Source organism: Pomacea canaliculata, linkage group LG9 (genome assembly GCF_003073045.1).
Source record: "Pomacea canaliculata isolate SZHN2017 linkage group LG9, ASM307304v1, whole genome shotgun sequence".
Taxonomy (NCBI): Eukaryota; Metazoa; Mollusca; class Gastropoda; order Architaenioglossa; family Ampullariidae; genus Pomacea; species Pomacea canaliculata.
The window spans coordinates 5,389,828-5,410,476 of NC_037598.1; the positions used below are offsets into that span (position 1 = coordinate 5,389,828).

Here is a 20,649-nt window from a genome sequence, read left to right on the forward strand (position 1 = left end):
TTATCTTAATTTCCCGGATACAAGTCAGCAGCTTGTTCGTTTACGTTGTTATTGCTCTTCCTATACATTTTGCGGCTACGTCCCAAGAAGGAGGAAAGTTGCGGAGACTGCGGTGAATCTGTTCATAATTTACCTTTAACTTCCAGCAATGTCGTTCTTCTTGCAAGTATTTTGGATCTTGTCAGTAGTTTGCATAATTTTGTATTTTATAACTAGAGCCGCCTTACCTACAGTATCAGATGCAAACTTTGCGTTCTTCCAACGATCGTATCTCACTGTTTATCTGCTGGCAATGGGTGAGTACTGTTGCGTTTCAGAAATAAACTGTTTGATATTTGTTACTTTAAGGATCACTTTCACTATCACGGAATATGTGTGATTATTGTTTATGATGACTATTGAAAATAATATATTTCGACAATTAAACGATAAAGAGTAGAAGTTTGATGTTGTGTGCATTTATACAGAACATGTAGGAATTTGGCATGTAAGCTTATTTTGTAACGTTTGTCTACTTATCATTCTTGTAAATTTAGGAACTGTAAAAATTGTGCATGACAGGCACGTATGTGTGTGTGTGTCTATGAAATATTTGCTTCCACATAAATTCATAGCTCTTGCATACATCTAAATGCATTCATGTTTACATCTGTAATTGTGTGACTTTGTGATTTTTCCTCAAAATGATCAGTATTATGTGGTTATGATCAGTCAACGAAATGTTGACTTTGAATTACATTTATTATTTTAGCTGGAGACTGGCTGCAAGGACCACATGTGTATGTGTTGTATGACAGCTATGGTATGACCCCACACCAGATTGAAATTCTCTTTGTGGCTGGATTTGGATCTAGCATGATGATTGGAACTATTGTAGGGTCATTTGCAGACCGATAGTGAGTGTTTCAGACATTCTTCATTTATGTTTGAATTAAAACTTAAAGCTTATTGTCTGGTTTCCTGTACAGGAACTGATGCTAACCATGTATTAAACGTTGATTTAAAAAGCTTTTGATCTAAAGGCTGGTCATAAAATTAGTTAATGCAAAAGCATTTAGCAAAAGGCATTGTTTATCAGTTATTTTGGATTAGGTTGTCTTTATTGTTTTGATTTGTTTTGGTGCAGATGATGAATGTTGGTACCTATAGGGACAAATTAATATTTTTAAAGTATTACAGTGAAGGAAGTACATTTAGTTTGCTTTTGCCTTCTGATTGTTACAGTAAAACTTTCAGTATAGGTTACTAAACACAAAGGAAAGAATTTCCTAGACTAACAGTCATAGAAGCAGTGGTTTGCAGTGCCTAGGGCAAGGTTAGGGAACCTTTTTTTATGCCAAGGGTCATATGGATATTTTTGACATTCATGGGCCATGCAAAATTGTCATCTTAAAAATTTGTTTGCTGTATTAACCATAGTTTTGCCAGAGTGTGTTAATACTTTCACAACTGATACTGTACCAACTTGTCTGGAATTGACTGTCCTCTAAGTAACCAAAGTACAGGCAGACTGCGAGCAGCCAATGAGCACACATCTGTCCTGTGATGGACCTTCCTTATCTCTTAAAACAGCGAATCATTATTATGTTCCATGTAATATAAATTTATGTTGTGATGAAAAAAAGATCCTAGATTTATTGAATTTCAACTTTCACTCATAATTGCCTTGGCCATACCAAACCACATGATTTCGTGGGCCTTACGTGACCAAGAGGCCAGACATTCCCCACCATTTGCCTTGGGAATAAATAGTATGTGGAAGGAGAATCCAACAGTTTTCTTCTACTTCCTTTGTTTATAATATCAGATACGTATTTTTGCTGATCAGGCAGGGGGCAAGATCCTGACACATGACTTGTTTAAAATTTGAGCCTGCGAACCACCAGAATAATATATAAACATTTCAAGCTAGTTTCTTTACTTAAAATTGTATACATGAAAAGAAGTACATGAATTTTATTGACATTTTTCCTATTCTGCATAAAAAAAATTGTTTCCATTGTAACCTTATATTCGAGAACTTCTTGTTTAGTAATAAATAAGCAGTCACAATGTTTGTAGGCATATACTAACTGAAGTGTTGTACCTTGCACCTAATCTTGGTGTTTTATGGCACACTAGAAGTATGAACATGCAGCCACTTGATATGAATTCAGTGTTGCCACAATGTTAGATGTTACTGTGAGTGGGAGACGTAGCAGATTTTATGCACTGATTACTCCAAAAAGACCACAATTTGTACCATTCAAGATTTCCTTCAAACTGCTGAAAGTTATTTTATTCTATTTTAGGAGGGACTGGGGGTCTTGTTAATGTTGAGTCATATAGAGTGTGTAATGTTGACACACCAGGACATGAATACTTTTTTTTTTTAAACTCTTGACTTCAGTGCAGATAATGAAGAATACAACAAATGTTGAACAATGTAACATTTATACACCAGGATGCATGAATATGTTTTTAGTTTTATGTACATCTATTGTGTGTTTGTGTTTGTGAACGTGTTTTTAATTTTGCTTACATTGTGTGTGTAAACACCTGTTTACTTTTTATTGTATGTGGATTTATGTATGCATGTGTGTCTGTGTGTGTTGGTGGTGGGGGTGGCATTATTGTTGTTATACAAATTGTACAATTTGGGCTACTTTCAAGTGGCAGGGCTATGAAAATTGTAGTTCATAGTAATGCCCTTGTAATATGCTGGGTAAATAATCAGCCAAGTAAACAAAGAACAAATTATCTTTCCTTTATCTTGAAGCACTGTCTCAATTACTTTTCAGTGGCCGAAGGGCAAATTGTATCCTGTATGGAATTTTATACAGCTTGGCCTGTGTCACAAAGGTAACATTGACACATTTTACCTTTCTGGCTTAATTTGTCCAGATTTATTACTATCTTTTTGCAAATTTCCAGAAATCTATTTGATTTTGTTCTCATCAGCTTGGCCTTAATTATTTTCAAGTTATTTTAGGCAGTACTTTTATGTGGTGGAAAATATCAAGCAGATTATAAACTAGAAAGTCTTTAGGGTTCTGACATGAGAAGAGAAAAAAACCTGAAATGTAAACATTTCAATTTCAAAAGCAAAATGGGGTCTACATCATATAGTCCCAAAACTTTTGCCTGTCTTCCACTTTGTGTTTTTACTGCCTGTTTTACTAGGAGTTCTCTTGTAACAACTTCTTCACCTTTGATTGCCTTGTTCCATTCATCTTTCTTGCAACCAATAACTAGGACTTGGGTATTACTATGAATATGACAATAAATGAGTACAACTCCTTTCTCTGTTTCCTGTTTAGCACTTCGCAAACTTTTGGGTACTTATGTTGGGGCGTGTACTTGGAGGCATGGCCACCTCTATTTTGTACAGCGCTTTTGAGTCATGGCTGATATATGAACATCATAAGGTGGGTCTGGCTATACATTTTAAATACACATAACTTGTCAGAAACACCATTATTTCAGTTACACATCCATTCACAATGGAGAAGCAATAAGCAGAGATAACTAATTTCATTTTTCTACTGGATATTAGAGGAAGTGTGCAGATCCTGATAATAAGATGCATAATGCCACTGCAACAGTTATAACAACCTTTAATTTTTATACTGTCAGTGTATTGTGCATCCTATTGAGATTAGCAGGAAACAGTATGCTAAGCTATCTTTGTATTTATGCTTTTAATTTTCCTTACAGTACTCACATCATAGTGTATCAGAATATGATTTCTTTGGTAGCTGCATGCACAGACGTGCGCACACACACACACGTGGACATGCATACACACAAAAACAACAAAGGATAAAAGGCTAAAAAAGTCTTAGTTTTGTAAACAAGAACAGGATTTTTAGGTATGCAGTGGCTTTAAGTTGAGGCAAATGGTTTTAGATTTTGTCTTTAATATACTGACTCGGTTGTTGATTGAGGGTAGGGGAGCAAGATAGAAAGACTGAGTAATAGAGAGTATATATGTGTGTGATTTTCAATTTGAAATGGTCCAAGAAAACTTATTTGGAACTATAAAAGCTCAATAGATATTATGCCTGGGGATTTTTTCTTGTTCAAACAGCGTGGATTTGAATCAGATTTGTTAGGGAACATATTCAGTCATGCAGTGCTGGGAAATTCACTGGTAGCAATCGTCGCTGGTCTCCTTGCTCAAAAAGTTGCTGATGTCTTTGGCTTTGTGTAAGTAAATCTCCCCCCCCAAAAAAAAAAAAACACCAACACAACAGCAGCAGCAACAACAACAACCCCAAAACAATTAGCAATCTTCAAACAATTTTCATCTTCTGACAGTTATCATTTTGATGCATTGTGTAGTGCAGTGTGTAAGCTTTAAGCTGTCTTTTTATTTCTATTTTTATTGTAACATTTTGCAGATTTAAATTTTTTTTTAAAATTTTGCTATAATACATCTGATCATGCATATGTGTATAAACACTTAACTGCATTTAGGCGTATAAAGAACACATGATGTTTAAATTCTAGGTAGCAGACAGTGGTACTGTAGACATTTTTTGTGCTTTTACTTGATTGATGATAAATGCTGATTATCACTAGTACAAGGTTATTTATTGTAGCAGCTGTTTTCTTAGTGGAGTAAAAATAAATCTGAAATTTGCAAACTAATTTATTCTGTTGAATACGGATGTATTTTGCATATTTCCTTGGCAGAGCCCCATTTGATGTGTCAATTCTACTGTTGTGCATCATGGTTGTAATGATCATCTTCACTTGGACTGAAAATTATGGAGATAAAAGTAGCAGCTTTCGCCATTCCTTTTCTTCTGCATTTCAAGCAATCCGCAATGGTGTGCATGCCAAATTAGACTTTCAGCATATATTTAAGTGCATCAGTATGATAATGTCAGATTGCTCTTGCTGATCTCAGCATTATGGGGGCTTTTGTGATACGCGGGTCATAGTGTAGATATAAAGCTGTGTTTTAAATGTGTGCTTGATACTTAATTGACTTTTCAAGCATAAATGACCAGATGTTGATCAGTAATTTTTTACCTGCTACTTTTCTTTTATATTAAACTGTGTGTGTGTGTGTGTGTGTGTGTATGCTTGCAATGGAAGATCACAAGATTCTGTGCCTTGGAATTATCCAGTCATTGTTTGAGGGCTCCATGTATGTATTTGTACTTGAGTGGACTCCAGCCCTAACACCCAGCATGCCTGAAGAAGAACAGGCTAACAAAGATGGCATCTCTCAGGAAGGACACAGAGGTACCATTCCACATGGCCATATCTTTGCAGCCTTCATGGTATGTTTTTAATGTCTGACATGTACTGATCTATAGAATGGTGCATTTGAATTTCATCTGGTATTTGAAATAGTTATTTATTTAACTAGCTGTTCTTGAGTTTTATTGCCGTTAGCCAATTCTTGGCTGTAATGTCATGTGTTTAAGATTGATTTTGTACGTGTGTGTAATTCCTATAATATTTCTTGACTATCATCTTACTGAAACAATCGTTATATATGAGTCCTCAAATGCATCTTTGGCCAGGAATAGTGGTAGGTTCTATCTAGTTTTCTGCTGGATGAAATATTGCAGAAAGCAGTCATAATTCATCATTAAAACTTTCTTGACTATAGATTAACATGTTCATTCACATATTTTAAGTTTGTGATCCAAAAGGGTTGAAAAACCATTAAATGTAAAGTGTGATTGTGTTTGGCAAGCCATATAGCTCCCATCCCCACTTAAAGGTGTAGGGATAACCACATATGACATTGTGACAATAGCAATCTTGTGGATCTGCATTTATAAAGTCACTGTCATTTGCAGGCACTAAGTCTTCGTGTTTCTTATTTTGTCTGTCCATTATAGGTGGCAATCATGATAGGCTCATCTCTCTTCAAACTGTTGTCCAAGTATACTAGTGTGGAAAGTTTCATGAGGTAATTTTCAAGTGCTAACTTGTGCTTGTGATTCTTTCATGATTTTTTAAAAATCATATTATTACTCAGTAAACCCAAACATTATATTATAGTATTTGCTTTTTTAAAAATTAACAAACTATTTGCATTGTAATGGTTTTCTCGACCTAACTCTCCTGCCCCATGTTCAGCAACTTATCTCGTGGCTATGTGAATGCAGATCAGAATTAATAATGTATGTATTTCATTTTATTTGACTTTTATGACAACTTTCTCAATTGCTAACATCATACCCAAAATGTATTTTAAAGAATGTTTGTATTTGGTGTGTACGATGCATAATATCAAAGGAGATCAGTGAGTGATAGTTCAATGATTTGGCTCTCTTTTTTTTCAGGACAGTTTTATTTGTGTCCTCTATTGCATTGGCCACACCTATCTTCTTTGCAGGGGTGAGATACTAATATTGCTAATGGTTTAGAAAAAAGCTGTAAAGTAGTCATGTATTAGATGTATCCATTTACACTGAATTTACAATATGAATAAATGTTCTGCTTAATAAGTTGTTAAATTTGCAATAGTTAAAACATTTTTTAAAGGTTTAGGTCAATGGCATGTCTTTATTTTGCAGAACCAATTGATTGTTTTTGCTGGCTTTCTGGTGTTTGAAACATGTGTTGGGATCTTCTGGCCTTCTCTAAGTACTATGAGAGGCAAATATGTCCCAGAGGAAAGTAAGGATTGACATCAAATTAGCTGCTATTTCTTTTCTTGACTATATTTTACTGTCTTCATTGAAAAAATTATTATGACTGTATTACATTGCTAACTGTCCAATTTGTCATTATTTTCATTGAATATATGACTTAAAAGTCAGGAAGTTTGGCTTACCTATATTTGTAAATGGAATGTCATTGGTGCTTCGGAAGTTATGATAGTTTTCCTAAATTTGTTCAGAGAGAGGGAAAATGTTTCTTTTACACTTAATTTCACCAGAAAGCAAAACTATTATTATAATTTGTTAAATTGAATATTGTGCTTCAAGTAATACATAAATTGTCTTTAATGTTTCTTTCTTCAGCACGAGCAACAACAATGAACCTCTTCCGGATTCCACTGAATCTCATTGTTATATTTATTCTTCTTCAGGTTTGTATGTTATTCATATGTAAATATACATAAATAGAGAAATCTCATTTTTTATGCTTATACTCCATGGCTTAGAGCTTTCCACTTAAATGTGCTACCACACTTTCAAATCATGATGTCACATTTCATGGTCTTTGAAAATTATATAATTATAAACAATCTGCTGCATTATTTATTGCAGCTCTTGTTCATAAACTGGCCTTATGTACCTGAGACAACAAGGGATGTTTATTGTCAGGGTATTGTAATCGCATCAATATTTTCTTAATTTGTATGAATGTCTTCTTGTCTTCTTCCTATTATATGCTTCTTTGCATTAGACTTAAACAGGCCAGAGTAAATTCTATCTAGGAAAATCTAGTTATTATTACATTGAGATGTGTTTATGACTGGCAGTTATGCTGAAGTTAATAATGGTGATGATTATGATTGATCATGATACTTTTCTTTTTAATCTGCAGAGCCTTCCAATGAAAATAATATTTCAGTGCTGCACCTTTTTCCTTCTGGCTGCTAGTTTTGTACAGCATTGGCTTTACACGTGAGTATGTTTGCTAGCAGTAAGCTCTCTTTAGGCATTTGTGGGGTTTTTTGGAGGAGGTCCTCATTGGTGATGTTCCTGAGGTGGGTTGCTTGAATATATCCGATTCCTTTTCCCATGCATAAAAGCTACTCATTTATGCTGACATTTATTGGTTGTCATAAGCTATGGAAGAGAGACACTTTCATGCAGATGAATCTGTTTCTGTTTGGCTGATTTACCAAAATAGCAGTTTGGCTACAAATGATGAAACATGTTGCTTGGTCTAAGTTCTGTCTGGAAATTCATATTTATGTGTGAGAAATTAGCTCCTTTTTTTCGCTTGTTCTTTTAAAGAAAATTATGCGGGCTGCCATGCAAGAACTATGAAAAGAGAGTGTCATGGTTGTATTTGAGGAATGTGTTGAGTACTTAAGCTTTGGACACCAAAAAAATCAAACAATTTGGCAAATCTATTTTTTTCCCCAAATAGTAGTTTTCAAAATGTTTTGTTAACAGCTCTGGGGACTGCTCGTTACCCCAACAAACATTCAATTATGTTGTTTCAGAAACATGTTGGGTGAGACTAAAATTCTTTTTCAGCTAAGCAGCAGATTTCATGGATTCTGATGTGCTTATAATATATGCCAATATATAATGTTTGCATTATATATTAATGTAATGAAGTGGGAGAAAAAGAAATAGAAAGATCTATTATAGAATGAGAGCTTGACCAGGCTTTGATCATGTGGTTGCCAAGGATGGTAACAATGACTTTGCACGGATGGACCCATATCACTTCCATACTTTGCTGTCATGGATAGAACCACAGATAATAAAACAAACAGCAGCATGCGCAGGCGCATTTTGCCTGGGGAAAAACTTGCTGTGAATAAAGATTCTTAGCCACAGGTAGGATTTTTGTCTTTTGTCTTGTTTTATAAGTTTCATCTGATATAAATATGAATTGTTCTCGCTAGAGTGATAAATGCTTGGCTTGTTGATGATAAACACAACTAAGTGCTAAGGACAGATTATAAATGCTTGTATTTCAAATCTGATGAATAATAGAAAAGGGATAGATTGATTTGGTTAAAACAAAATTTTATAAATTTTTATCATAAAATATGTACTGAAGTTTGATTGTGCAACTAAATATAAATCGCTGACAAGTAATAACTTCATACTTTTTTTCCAGAGGATAATAATCATTCTTATATCAGACTACTGAAGGGAAGATCATTGTAGAAACATTCAATAACTGCTGCTGTTAAAAGGCTAATATTTGAAGGTAGGTGATGGTTGTATCCTGAAGGTTTTTGCTGAACAGCAATAAGAGTAATATTTATGACAAAGAAGGTTCACACTTTAAAAGAAAAAAAGTTAGAGTCTGTTGTTCATACATTTTTTTCAAGCAGAAAAAAATAAGAATTTATTTTGCCAAGGGACTTGCTTGTCTTAATGATGGCCCCTTTCTGAGCAATCATCAATCACACATTTGCAGTCATCCCACTATCTAGAAATACTGAACAGGCTGAATAGTTCAAACTGTAAATAACAGCCAGTCGAGTGTGTGGAGAGGTGTGGCAGGATGACTTGTTGGAAGTTTCAGTATTTCCTACTGTCATACTGTGCTACAGACGAGTATAAATACTATAGTACAAAGGATCATGTGAAATTTAAAAAAAAAAAGGAGGAAGTATTTTCATTTGTCATTTTTTTAAAAATTATGTCGGTCTACACAGAATACCATCTCTCCTGTCTCTTACATGAGTTTACATGCAGGCGCACACACACAAAGATACCAGCAGTTCTCGCATGTTAGCTCTCAGCAAGTCTTGTCACTAAAGTTTACACATATTTCTTGGTGATTTTTTTTTTAATTATTCACTGGATAGTTCTGCTAAGTTATGATCAACTTGCTTTGCCCACATAAGATCCATTCTTTCATTTGTCTGTTTGGTTCTTTTGTCCTCTTGATTCATTCTGGTAAAACAGTGTAGGATGCATTCCCAGAGTTCATCAGATCTTTTTTTTTCTCTTTTTATTTGATTTTGCATAGCTCCATACCTTTGGGTGTTTCTAATATGTAGATGGATTTTCTTGTCATTCCATAAAAATATTTTCCTTTCCCTACCCCTTCTGAAAATGGCTGTTGGTAGTCTCTGATCAGACCTTGAGAATTGGCACTGCTTTCTTCTGGCTGTATTTTAAGCTGATCAGCTGGAGCAATCACTTATGTATCCTCTAATGTAATTGCAAAGGATTTGTTATGAAGTGTTTATTTATCCAAGATACACAGGTTTTTATCTCATTTCTCTTAAAACTGATGTTTTGTTAATTCTAGGTACCCAATACAGTGGAATAATAGAAAGCAATTGCCCTGGCTTTTGGAGAAAATGGAACTTTTCAAACTGTCTTGGACCAATCATCAGCAGGCATATTTTCTTTAAAGCTTCACCAAGTGGTTCAATTTATTACTACTATAAAAACTTTCACTCATTTGTTCTGCTGACTTTAACTGATGCTCTAGATTGGTTGGTTTGGTATGATGTAGGATCCAATGACTGAAACAATGATAAACACATTTTCATGTCCAGTTCTTGCACAGCACAGGAATAGAATGATCATTGAAAACAGACTCATAGTTAAAACTCTGTTAGAAATAAACTTGCAATATGTGCGGCCAGACATGTACATGTATATTGTTGAGGTACTAGAATTAGATTTGTTTTTTTAATGTAATGAATTCCGTTGCCTGAAGTTGTTAGTTTCTTTGGCATCAATAGACCCAAAATCACATCAACCTAGCTATATGAACCTTAATCCAGAGTCAGTTTGACCCCTACCAAGATCAAATCAACCCATGTAAAACAAAGCCAACACCAAAAGTCAAATTGACCCATTCACAAAAGATGAATCAATCACTGATCACATAAACATTGTCAACAGAGCCATGCATTGTTCAAGCACTGCACATAGACAGAACTGAACTGTTGTTTGTGCTGCAAAGTTGTTATTTGATTACACACGGCGCCACATGCAAGGTGGCCCTATGGTTCTCAGTAAGTAGCAAAGACTAAACTACTGTAGGCAAGACCACTTGATATTACTCATCTAGAGAAGAAATTTCACAATCATGCATAACTGCAATTTTATCTTTAATCACTTTTTTTAATAATTCTTTATTTCATTGATTGGTATCACTGGGATCTAGCTAACATCAAACAGGTGCCACTGCTTGTATATTTGATGTGTATGATCTTTTGGGCATAGATTGATTTGAAGGTGTTAAGATGATTTCATTTTATGTGATCAATTTTATGGGGCTAATCTGAATTTGGGTTCAGGTTGATAGAGCTGAGTCAAAGCAGCCTCTGTTGTGATGTAGGTACTTGGTGAAATATTTGGGGAAAATTTTGCTTTTTTTTTTTTTTGTTTCTCAGAGGCTTAATGGTTTAAAAAAAAGTCATGTTCAGCGTGTGATACAAGAAGCATGCACCACTCTTAAGTTCTTTTTTGATTCATCAGGTGTTTTTGGTTTCCTGATAAATAAAAATGAAAACTTGTTTGAGTGTCTCTGACTTTGGATCAAGGTCAGTATGGTTTGGTCTGTGTGATTTTGTGATGAAGTGACTGGTAACCATTATGTGTATATATATATCGTTCTTATGCAATCTTGTTGACATCGCTTGCTAAAGTGAATGTAAATATAAAGCGAATGAGCAGACACATGCGAGGACATTGCTTTGTGTAGGTTATGATTAATTTTCAAAAGAAATCAAAGAATTATGTATATTTGCAGTATGTATTGATTGCAAGAGTATTGGCTTATTAAAGAGTCAGAGATTTCATTTGTTTACTTGATGGTGTGAAGAGACTCCAGTTTGGCATGCTGTTTATGTTTGTAAACAGAAAATGTGGTAGCTCCTTTTGGCATTATGGCAGCAAAGTCTTGTGTTGTTTTGCAGCCTTCTATGGAAATATCACAAGATCTTGCATACATTAGTCACATCACAGCCATGGCAGTTCACTTTGGAACTGTCACAGTATTTTGCATACTTTTGCCATAGGTGTGGCTGCACATTTTGGAGTATCACAATGTCTTAAGTAGTTGGGTGCTCAGTTCTGAGGTCTTTGAAAAGACACCATGCAGTCCCAAATTGTCAAAAAGTGATTGACTGTTACTGAATGGCAGTTATGTTTCTTAAGTCTCAAAGTCCTATCGAATATGCTGTCTGGGCCGTGATGGGTTTGCACTCTTTCTCTTTCTGCTAGATATTAGAATACATTTCAAGCACTCTGAGTTGTGTCTTAGAAACTTCACAGATCTCATACAGCATCATGAAAATTGTCATTTGCTTTCATTGAGATCTATTCAGTTGATTTCAGACATGGTGAAGGCTGGTCAAAATCTTAGCTCTGAGACAAAGCAGCTGATAGTAAATAGGTGAAGAAATTGATATAAATGGTGCAAAATTGCTTTTGTAGATGGGGAGTGTTGAATCCATGTGTTGCAAGGTGTAAAAGCATTTGAAATGAAAGGTTTCATTGGAAACTTAGCATTGTGGTGGTTGGCATTCCAAACTATCATTATATGGAGAAGCAGCTCTGATGAGAAATTGATCAGGAGCAGACATGCTGACTTGCATTGAACATAAGGGTTATATGTCACATTACTAAAGTTGTGAAATCAGGTCCTAATTTTTTTCTTTTTTTTTAATGCTTAGCAATGCAGATTGCTTACTTGTCCACCAAAATGAATCTTCAAAAGTGACAAGAACAGCTAAGTACTTTCAAATGTTTTACAAATGTCTCGTGCATTGCAGCCTAAATGCTTGAGGTCCTGCTCAATGCCTGGAGGATAACCCATATTTTTGCATCTCCATTACAAGAACCCAAGCTGCAATCAGGAAGCTTTTTCTTCTTTGTTTTGTTTTGTTTTTTTAAAGAAAGGGCATGGTTGAATGGCTTTATGAATAACTCTATACTGTTGATGAGGACCTTTCACATATGTCTGATATCCATTGTAGTTATCTGGCGTAGAAAACATGGCTGAGCATGAAGCTTGGGTGTGTGCACTGAAATAGTCGAATCATGAACTTACAAGACTAATGACTCATGGTCCAGCATGTCCCAGTGCTCATGTGATAGACCCACAAGTACCTGTCTCATTTGTGAGTGCATGGTAGCTGATACACTAATTATTGATCATGTTTTAGTTACAGCTGAAAGTTTCAATCTAAATTATATTCTGTAAATTTCTTTGTTTAAAAAAAAAAGAAGGAAAAGCATTTAATTCTAAAATTTACATGTGGACAGTGGCTGGTGGAATCCCAAGCATCATTAGAATTGTCTTGGCTGTAATGCATGCCAAGGGTGGGTTGCTTAATTTTTTCCCGTATATAGAGGTTCCCATGGGACCTCCTCGGGGACTTTCTTAAATTTATTGACACATGAATGAAAATATGAAAATGTGGATTCAGCTCTCTTCAGACACTCTGCTTGTTTGCATTACAGAACGTTTGCTCTACAGACTATATTTAGCCAGCAGTCTTCTTTGCTAGACTGTTGTGTCTGTTTTAAATCAGCCAGTGAGTCTCACTAACTGCATGAATTCCATGCCCAGCATGCATAAACTGTTTCCAATCTGTTACATGAATGCAGACAAAATTGGGTAAGAATATCAATATATAAAAGGAAACAAATGAACTAGTTTGTTGTGTAGCATAAGTAAACTTCATGTAGGGAATGTGCAAGGAGTAGTAAGACTAGGAGTAAACGGACTAGTTTTGAATTCTCACTGCTATTAAAAAACTGTTCTTACACAATACCAGCTGTAAGAGAGGAAACATTTTAATTGAAAATTTGAAAGTCACATTACCTTCTACAAGAAACATTATTTTTCTTTGGGTTACAAAATCCTTTCTGTCTCTTGCACTCCACTAACAGATATATCAGTCAAGGCGCTTCTCATTCACCTCAAGTCTTTCATCTTTAGCAAAGGTGAGTGGGATCCAGGAAATCCTGTATCTGTTTCTTTTCAATTTAATTCTCATGAAAAAAACCATTGTAGGGGACAGTTCCAGGCATAAAGCTGGATTTAGGTCCATCATCTAAGATGCAAATGGTTGGTCATGATGCTGAGTAACTTGCTGAATAGATAGCTTAGTTTTTTGTTCACATGGTTTTTTTTTCTTCTTTACTTTCTCTTTAAAATATGTTTCTCAATCGTCAGCTAAACATAGGAGAGAACTCAAAAAATATTGCTAGATTAAATAATTTATTTTTATTTTTTCTGTTGTTTTATTTTTAAGAAACTCTTTTTCATGATTATACATGAAATGTGTAACATAACAGTAAAAGTGTGGAAATAAATAACTTAGAGACAAATGATAGAACAGAAGAATTACAATATAAATGGTGAATTGTATTCGAGACATGGCTTATGTGATCCTAGGGAAAATCACTTTTCATCGATAGTTTAGGTGTTTATTTTTAATCACAGGGAATGGTAATGATTTAGACTGGTAGTTTGTGTGTGTATGCTCAACAAGGTTGAAACACTAAATTGTAAATGACATAAATTTGCTTTGATTCTAAAGATGTCCTTTAGTCATTAAAAAACTTATGTATATGAAGCCCAACTGTTAACACCTAAATTTAGGTCAGCACCTAAACTGAAATAAAGTAGCTTCACTCGTCAAACTAATTTTTACATAAGTTCAGATAAAGCACATGTACTATATAAGCATAATCATAAAAAAATTTAGAAAATTTATCATTTTGGAGAGGAGGTTATAAACAGAAAAGTGCAATAAAGTTGGTTCTCTCTAATGAAAGGCTAGGTGCACCAGTCGATTTGTTGACTGCCTAAAGTACAATACAGTGACAGATTTTATAATTTGAACATGCACTTGATAATTTTTTCTGCATGGATCTTTACTAAGGAATGTGAAAAAGTGTGTGTGTGATATAGATGAATAATAAGATTAGATAAGTGAATCCGTGCTATGGCTGTATTAGTGACATAAACATTATACCTAGCTACATAGAAACACTAACAAGAAACTGAGAAGGGTGCCCTTGTTAGCACATTAACACATTAATGTAATACATTAATAATGCTTATGGTGAACTCTGTGATTATACTGGTAATATTAGCTATCTGCTTAGCATTGGAAACAAGCGTGTAGTTTGCTGCAGAGGTAAATAACTGCTTCCATACAATAGTTTGCTTGTAGAGCGAGTAACTCTGATGCACCAGTATGTTCAAAAAGGACAATATGCCTTCCTGTCATGTAATTGCAATGGCAACTCTTGGACAAGCAGAATGAGACCATCATTAATTGAATATCAATTTAAAAATTGCATTGAAAAACTTTGAAGTATATTTTTGATTGTTGGATATTATTTATTATTTAAGACTATAAACATGCATGACATTAGGAGAGGCGCACTTGTTGATTCTGCTGTGGGTGCGGTGTTCTCTTTTTCCCTATTTGGTATTGGTCATTAATGTCCCCAGACTGCTTCTGTTTGGTGATATTATTCTGATGGTATATTTGTAATTTACTTATTATGTCCTCTATTTCATTTCATTTATTTATTTCTTTTTCCTGGTAAATTTGTCTTTCAAATAGTTGAGCTTTGACAGTTGATATGACTTCAGTCATGTATACCAGTTTTACCTTTTGAGACCTTTATAGTTCCTCAGTAGTGTCATAAAACACAAAGGCTTATCTTTAAAAAAAAAAGTTTTAGACATTTTTGTATCTGAACGTCTAATGTCAAAAGCTCTAAAGCAGTATTTTGTCATCAATATCAAATTCAGTTGTGCATATTCTATTGAATTATATATATAGGCATTGACCTTTGACCTTATTTAGCCCTAAAGAGACCATGTGACTTTATAATGGTATATTTCCTTCAACTATAACCATTGACCTTCAACCATCTTAGGCATAAAGAGACCATGTGACCTTAAAATGTTGGAGTGGCCAGTACACCAATATGCTTTTAAAGCAAAACAATACATTTAGGCCAGAAAAAATTGAATTTTGATTTCAAATTTCTACATTTGGCACATGTACATAGTCATGTTGAAACAGCCTTAATTGGTACTTCAAGATAAAATAAAAGATTTCCATCTACTAAAAACCATATGTGAGTCACTGGACTTGTATGTGTTTTGTGCATGTGTGTGTTTGGTGAAAGAATACTGTTATTTAACACCTTTCCCCTGTCAGTTGTTTTCCATATTCATGGCCTGGTAATGAAACGTACAAATAGCCTGGGATTCCACCTATAAAAGCATCATCATTGCTATATTCTAAAAATATTGGTGATAGTGATCCTTTCAGACATACATTATTATATAATTTTAGTTTCAGAGATAGTTTAATACATGCTTGTATTGCCTATCTGTGTTTTGTCTATGTCTCTGAAAATTGGTTACTTAAGATACCTCAAGCAAACCAAGACACCTCATCAGCTGTTAGAATGCTCAGAAGCCATTGTCATTAAAAAAAAAAAAATTGCCTTATTATAGCCAAGAAAATGTTAATTTCATGAGGGTGAGTGTAAGTGTAATAAGTATTTTCTCACTTATAATGCTTTCTGCAGTCATCAACTGCATGTTCCTGCCTAAATATTTGGTGGTGGGTTGGTTTAGAAAATCCTTAGTTCAAAATTTTCCTGAAATATAAACAGCATGTTCGAGACTGATGTTTCTCAAACTCACATAATCGTGTGTGTGTGTGTGCATGTGTGTGTGTGTGCATGTGTGTGTTTGTGTGCATGTGTGTGTGACCGGTCACAGGTTGTATGAAAAACTGCCCAAGACCCACACTCTGCCATCCACCACTGTGGACAAACTCGGGCTGCCAAAGGATGAAGACATGGATGTTCCGTCCAAGGGCAGCAAACCACTTGATGAAGTGGAGGAGGAGATAGTCTAAAATAAAGCAGGCTGATCTGCTCTGCTGGGAAAATGGGAAATGCCAGTGGAGAGGATGCTGCCTTCCAACATTGTCGAGGGAACTTTTGGATTCAAAATTATGCCTTCTGACATTGTCAGAGGAACTTTTGGATTCAAACTGATGCTTCTGTATTAAACACTTTAATAGTGTGCTAAGGAGAAGAATAAATTTCTTTTCTGTGGATAATTTTGTTGCTGTTTCGGGTTTTTAAAACTGTTTCCTTGGTACTGCACGTAAAAAATAAGCAGGAATAGATGCACGTATTCTCTGCTAGTCTCTTTCTGCTCACTCCATTAGTTCTTAGAGATTTATTTTGCTCTGTTGTTTTTTTAAAATTGTTTTTCAAAGCAGGCAGAGGCATGAGCATGGCACACCAGAGCTGAGTAAATGCAGCATAGTTTGCTTATTAGTTTGATTGTTACATCCTGTCAAAAGAAGTGATTTTTGTTTTTTTTGTTCACAGTTGAGTACCATCTGGGAATGCTGTCTGTGAATTTTTATTTCAGTGTTTACACTCAATGTAGAATCATAGGACACCAGAATTCAGTTTAGTTCTTGAGTTTCTTAACTTCTCTGACTGATGAGAATCTTAAAAGATGTATCTTATTGTCAGTTTATAAAAAGATCATTGCTAACTTCTGTCTATCTAATCCTCATCGTGCATCAGGTTGCACATTGCTAACTTAGGTGGAATATTTTATTTTACAAGTAGTCGTCGTGAAAGACATAATCTCAGTTTTAACTTAGACAGGTAATAGTTAGCATGAAAGAACTGAAGACTGATCTTTCATCAATAAGGAGGGAAAACTTTAAAAAAAAAATTGGCAGTTTTCTTTTGCTAGATGACTCTTTAATGAGATAATCTGAAGAGGAATCAGTTCCAGCTTCAGCCATTAAACTGGGATCAGAGGTGGTCCCAAACTTGGCATAATTACATTACTGCATCTGTCACCTTTCTACTAAGAGTAAATGGAACTATACCTCACTTGTCATGGTGCAAAATTAGAACAAATTACAAATGATTTATTAACTTATCTCTTTTGCTTATTATATGTATCAGGGTATAAGTGTCAAGAGACATATTGTTCAGCATGGAATCAAATATCTAAAATAAAATTAAATAAAGACAGGATATTATACGATCCTGCTACCACTTGCCATTAATATTAATGAAAGCTGGCCAGAAGCTGTTCAGGGTCTTCTCAAGTATGTCATTCACAGTTTACCTAAAGTGATTTTAAAAAATGTTTACACGAGAAAAGATGCAATTTTAAAAATAATTTTTAACTATTCCAGTGACTACAAACAGTGCTTAAGAAATATGCCAAAATCAAAATTTAAAGCGGGCAAGAAATGTACTGAGTTTATTTTTAATGAATATGTAGATGGTAGTTGTATGAGGGGAATTTTATCTTTGATTGGTAACAGGTTGTTTTTGTGCAATATTTGTGGGAGCTATAATAGATTGCACCTGCAGTTTGCTTTGGTACTATTTAGAATAGTTTCATTAGTTTCTTTTCCTCTTAATTTTTTTCAGGATTTTTTTTTACTGTCTCTCCCTATGCTAGTCACTGGTAATAAAACAAGAAAATTATTCTCTGTCCATTTATAATTATCTATAGTTGTTACAATCATTCCTACCTGAATACTGGTTAGAATGCAGAGAACTGTCTGAGCTTCTTACACCCTGTTTACTCAGAGCCTATTTAAACATTTATTTAGGTGGCTTATTTGCTAAATTTAAAGCATTATATTCTCTTTATACAGCACAATTTGCTTTATGTCAAAGTTTCCATTGACTTGCTTTGCCATGAAAGAAACAGAGGTAGAGATTTAGATATTCTTTTTTGACCCAACATGTCTTAAGATTTGCATTTATAAATATCTGTTAATGATATTAGTAATAAAATGACTAAGGTTGCCTGTAAAGTTAGATAATTTTGTATGACCTGTTAAAATGTAATGATTAAGAGTTAAATGCAGAAATATAAATGTGCTTATTATTATTAAATGTTAGTTTCCGGTGTTGTTATGTATCTGGAATCATCCCTTCCTCAAAAGTACCAGCGTCGTGTTTTGGAGGATGGAGTTATTGCATAATGCACTTGATATCATGTAAGTGGTCTTTGGTATAGGCACAAGCACCTTTGTATATAATAAAGTGATGCCAGACATGATGTCTTAAGGAAAGAATTTGTCTTTCTGAAGTGGGATTCTTGATGGGGGAAGGGGGGGTTTGGTTTTCTTATGGTGTTTTATGGCACTTGTCTCTTTTTGTACTTAAAAGATAAAACACTCCCAACCTAAGATTTCAACTGTGCATTTTTTTATTTTCTTAAACAATGCAATAGTAAGATTTTTATCCCCAGAGCAAACCAGATTATTGCAATGTCCACTGGTAATGATTTGATTCCGTTGTTAAAAAAAATGATACTGATCTGTTAATGTAAGTTCATTCCATGATTAATTTATCTTTAGCAAAATTCATGTTTTAGAAAACAAAGTTTCACGAATTCAACTTTTATGGATCATCTTTATGGTTAGTCTCAAAAACTAAGAGTTTGGATCATTATAGATGAATAAATATGTATGATAAATTGTGTTATTTTATTTCAGTCCTACAAAGTAAGAGATGCCTACATTTTCATTAGCATTCTTCCTGCACACCTAACTGTGTTAATAGGTAAAACTCAGTAAAGGATTGGCATCTGCTTATCCAATACCATGTCATTGACATGGGGAACCATATGCAGTTCACCACCCTATGACTGTTAGTCTAGGTGACACTGCTTTCTTTGTAAGATTGAAAATATTTGAGGATAATCACAGCAGTAAAGTTTATTTTGAAGTGTAAGTACACACAATCAGCTGTTTATTTCATAAGTGACTTGAAAGTCTGTGGTGTTTTGAAAGGGTGCAAGCACATAAAAAATAGAATATTATGTAAAGATATGCAGTCATATTACTTTTGTATGTTTTACAAAAAGATATGGCAATTAGATTGGAACAGCAGTTCTAATGACCGTTCTAAAATCTAAGTGAGATAAACCACCTACCATTACACAGGGTTGATAATACAAGTTTTTGCCAAAGCATATCAGGGTTTTTATCCTCTAAATACGTTTATTATATGTCATTTGAAGTAAAATGTAACTTGTTCGTTCAGTTAATTATGATGTAATAATAGTTTTTAAAAATGAGATTGTTCTTGGTAAGGCTGTCTACTTATATGGGGGAACACCTGAAGAAAATATGTGAGATGATGATTGCTTACCATCTGATAGTAATGACAAACTATCTGAACCATCTGCCAACCAATCTTGGCACGTTTGTCTCAGTGATTGCAAAAATGTTCATGTATATCATTTTAAATTTTCGTTTGGGATGCAACAGTTTTTTTTTTTAAGTGGTCAGGAAAATTTACCAACATTGATTATTTTGCCATGACAGCCAGTGTTACTCATTGTTTTGAGCACAATTTGGTAGCCAATAATAAATAAGAATTTAAAAAATTAGGAATCAGTACCTTGACATTCAAAATATATTGTACACTTGCACTTTTTGCAATATGTAGATGTGTTTTTTAGGGTTTTTGGTGGTCATATATATTTTTTTGTGATTGTATTTTGGTTCCATGGATGCACATTCTCAATTAGTCTACAACCCTCTCATGCACACATGCATGCACAGGCACAGGCATGTGTGCATACACACCCTCCAGATGTACTTTTTCTGGTGTTGTGTGCCCTATTAATATTTAGTTCTGCTGCACATACTGCATGATGTTTAATAAAGTACATCTGAACTTCAGATCTGAGTTTCATTTCCTTCTTGTCATCTGTAATTTCAGTGCTCTGTTGAATTTGTAACAGAGTGAAGGTTGCTAAAGGAGGACCCCAGAAATTTTGCATCTCTGCTTCTGATTAATTTATGATTACAACAAAAAAGACTTCACTTACTACTGTATGCAAGCTTAAATCACCTTGATAACAATCTGAATTGTCATCCTTGCTTTTGTCATGGCCTTCTCTAATGCTTCATTTTTTTTTATGTGTTTCATGACATGTTTTTTAGTTACAGAGTTTCAAAAATATTTTATTTCATGG

The 20,649-nt window shown here is 34.4% G+C and overlaps 1 protein-coding gene across 4 annotated transcripts; it reads left to right on the forward strand.

Annotated features, from left to right (window-relative positions):
- The first annotated feature begins 4 nt into the window (after positions 1–4).
- LOC112571438 (molybdate-anion transporter-like) lies at positions 5–20,353 on the forward strand. 4 transcript variants are annotated; one of them, XR_003100822.1, is made up of 14 exons: positions 5–296; positions 752–896; positions 2,781–2,841; positions 3,300–3,407; positions 4,070–4,188; positions 4,678–4,814; positions 5,086–5,273; positions 5,844–5,914; positions 6,291–6,345; positions 6,525–6,627; positions 6,975–7,042; positions 7,504–7,583; positions 12,293–13,568; positions 16,384–16,477. XR_003100822.1 is itself a non-coding variant. In XM_025250411.1 (14 exons), the coding sequence occupies exons 1-13, from the start codon at positions 149–151 to the stop codon at positions 13,561–13,563; spliced, it is 1,332 nt and encodes a 443-aa protein (XP_025106196.1). In that variant the 5' UTR covers positions 5–148; the 3' UTR covers positions 13,564–13,568; positions 16,384–16,518. The 4 variants fall into 4 exon arrangements, 2 of the variants coding, with proteins under 2 accessions (XP_025106196.1, XP_025106195.1); XR_003100823.1 differs by having other exon boundaries at positions 12,392–13,568; XM_025250411.1 differs by having other exon boundaries at positions 13,515–13,568; positions 16,384–16,518.
- Positions 20,354–20,649: the final 296 nt, after the last annotated feature.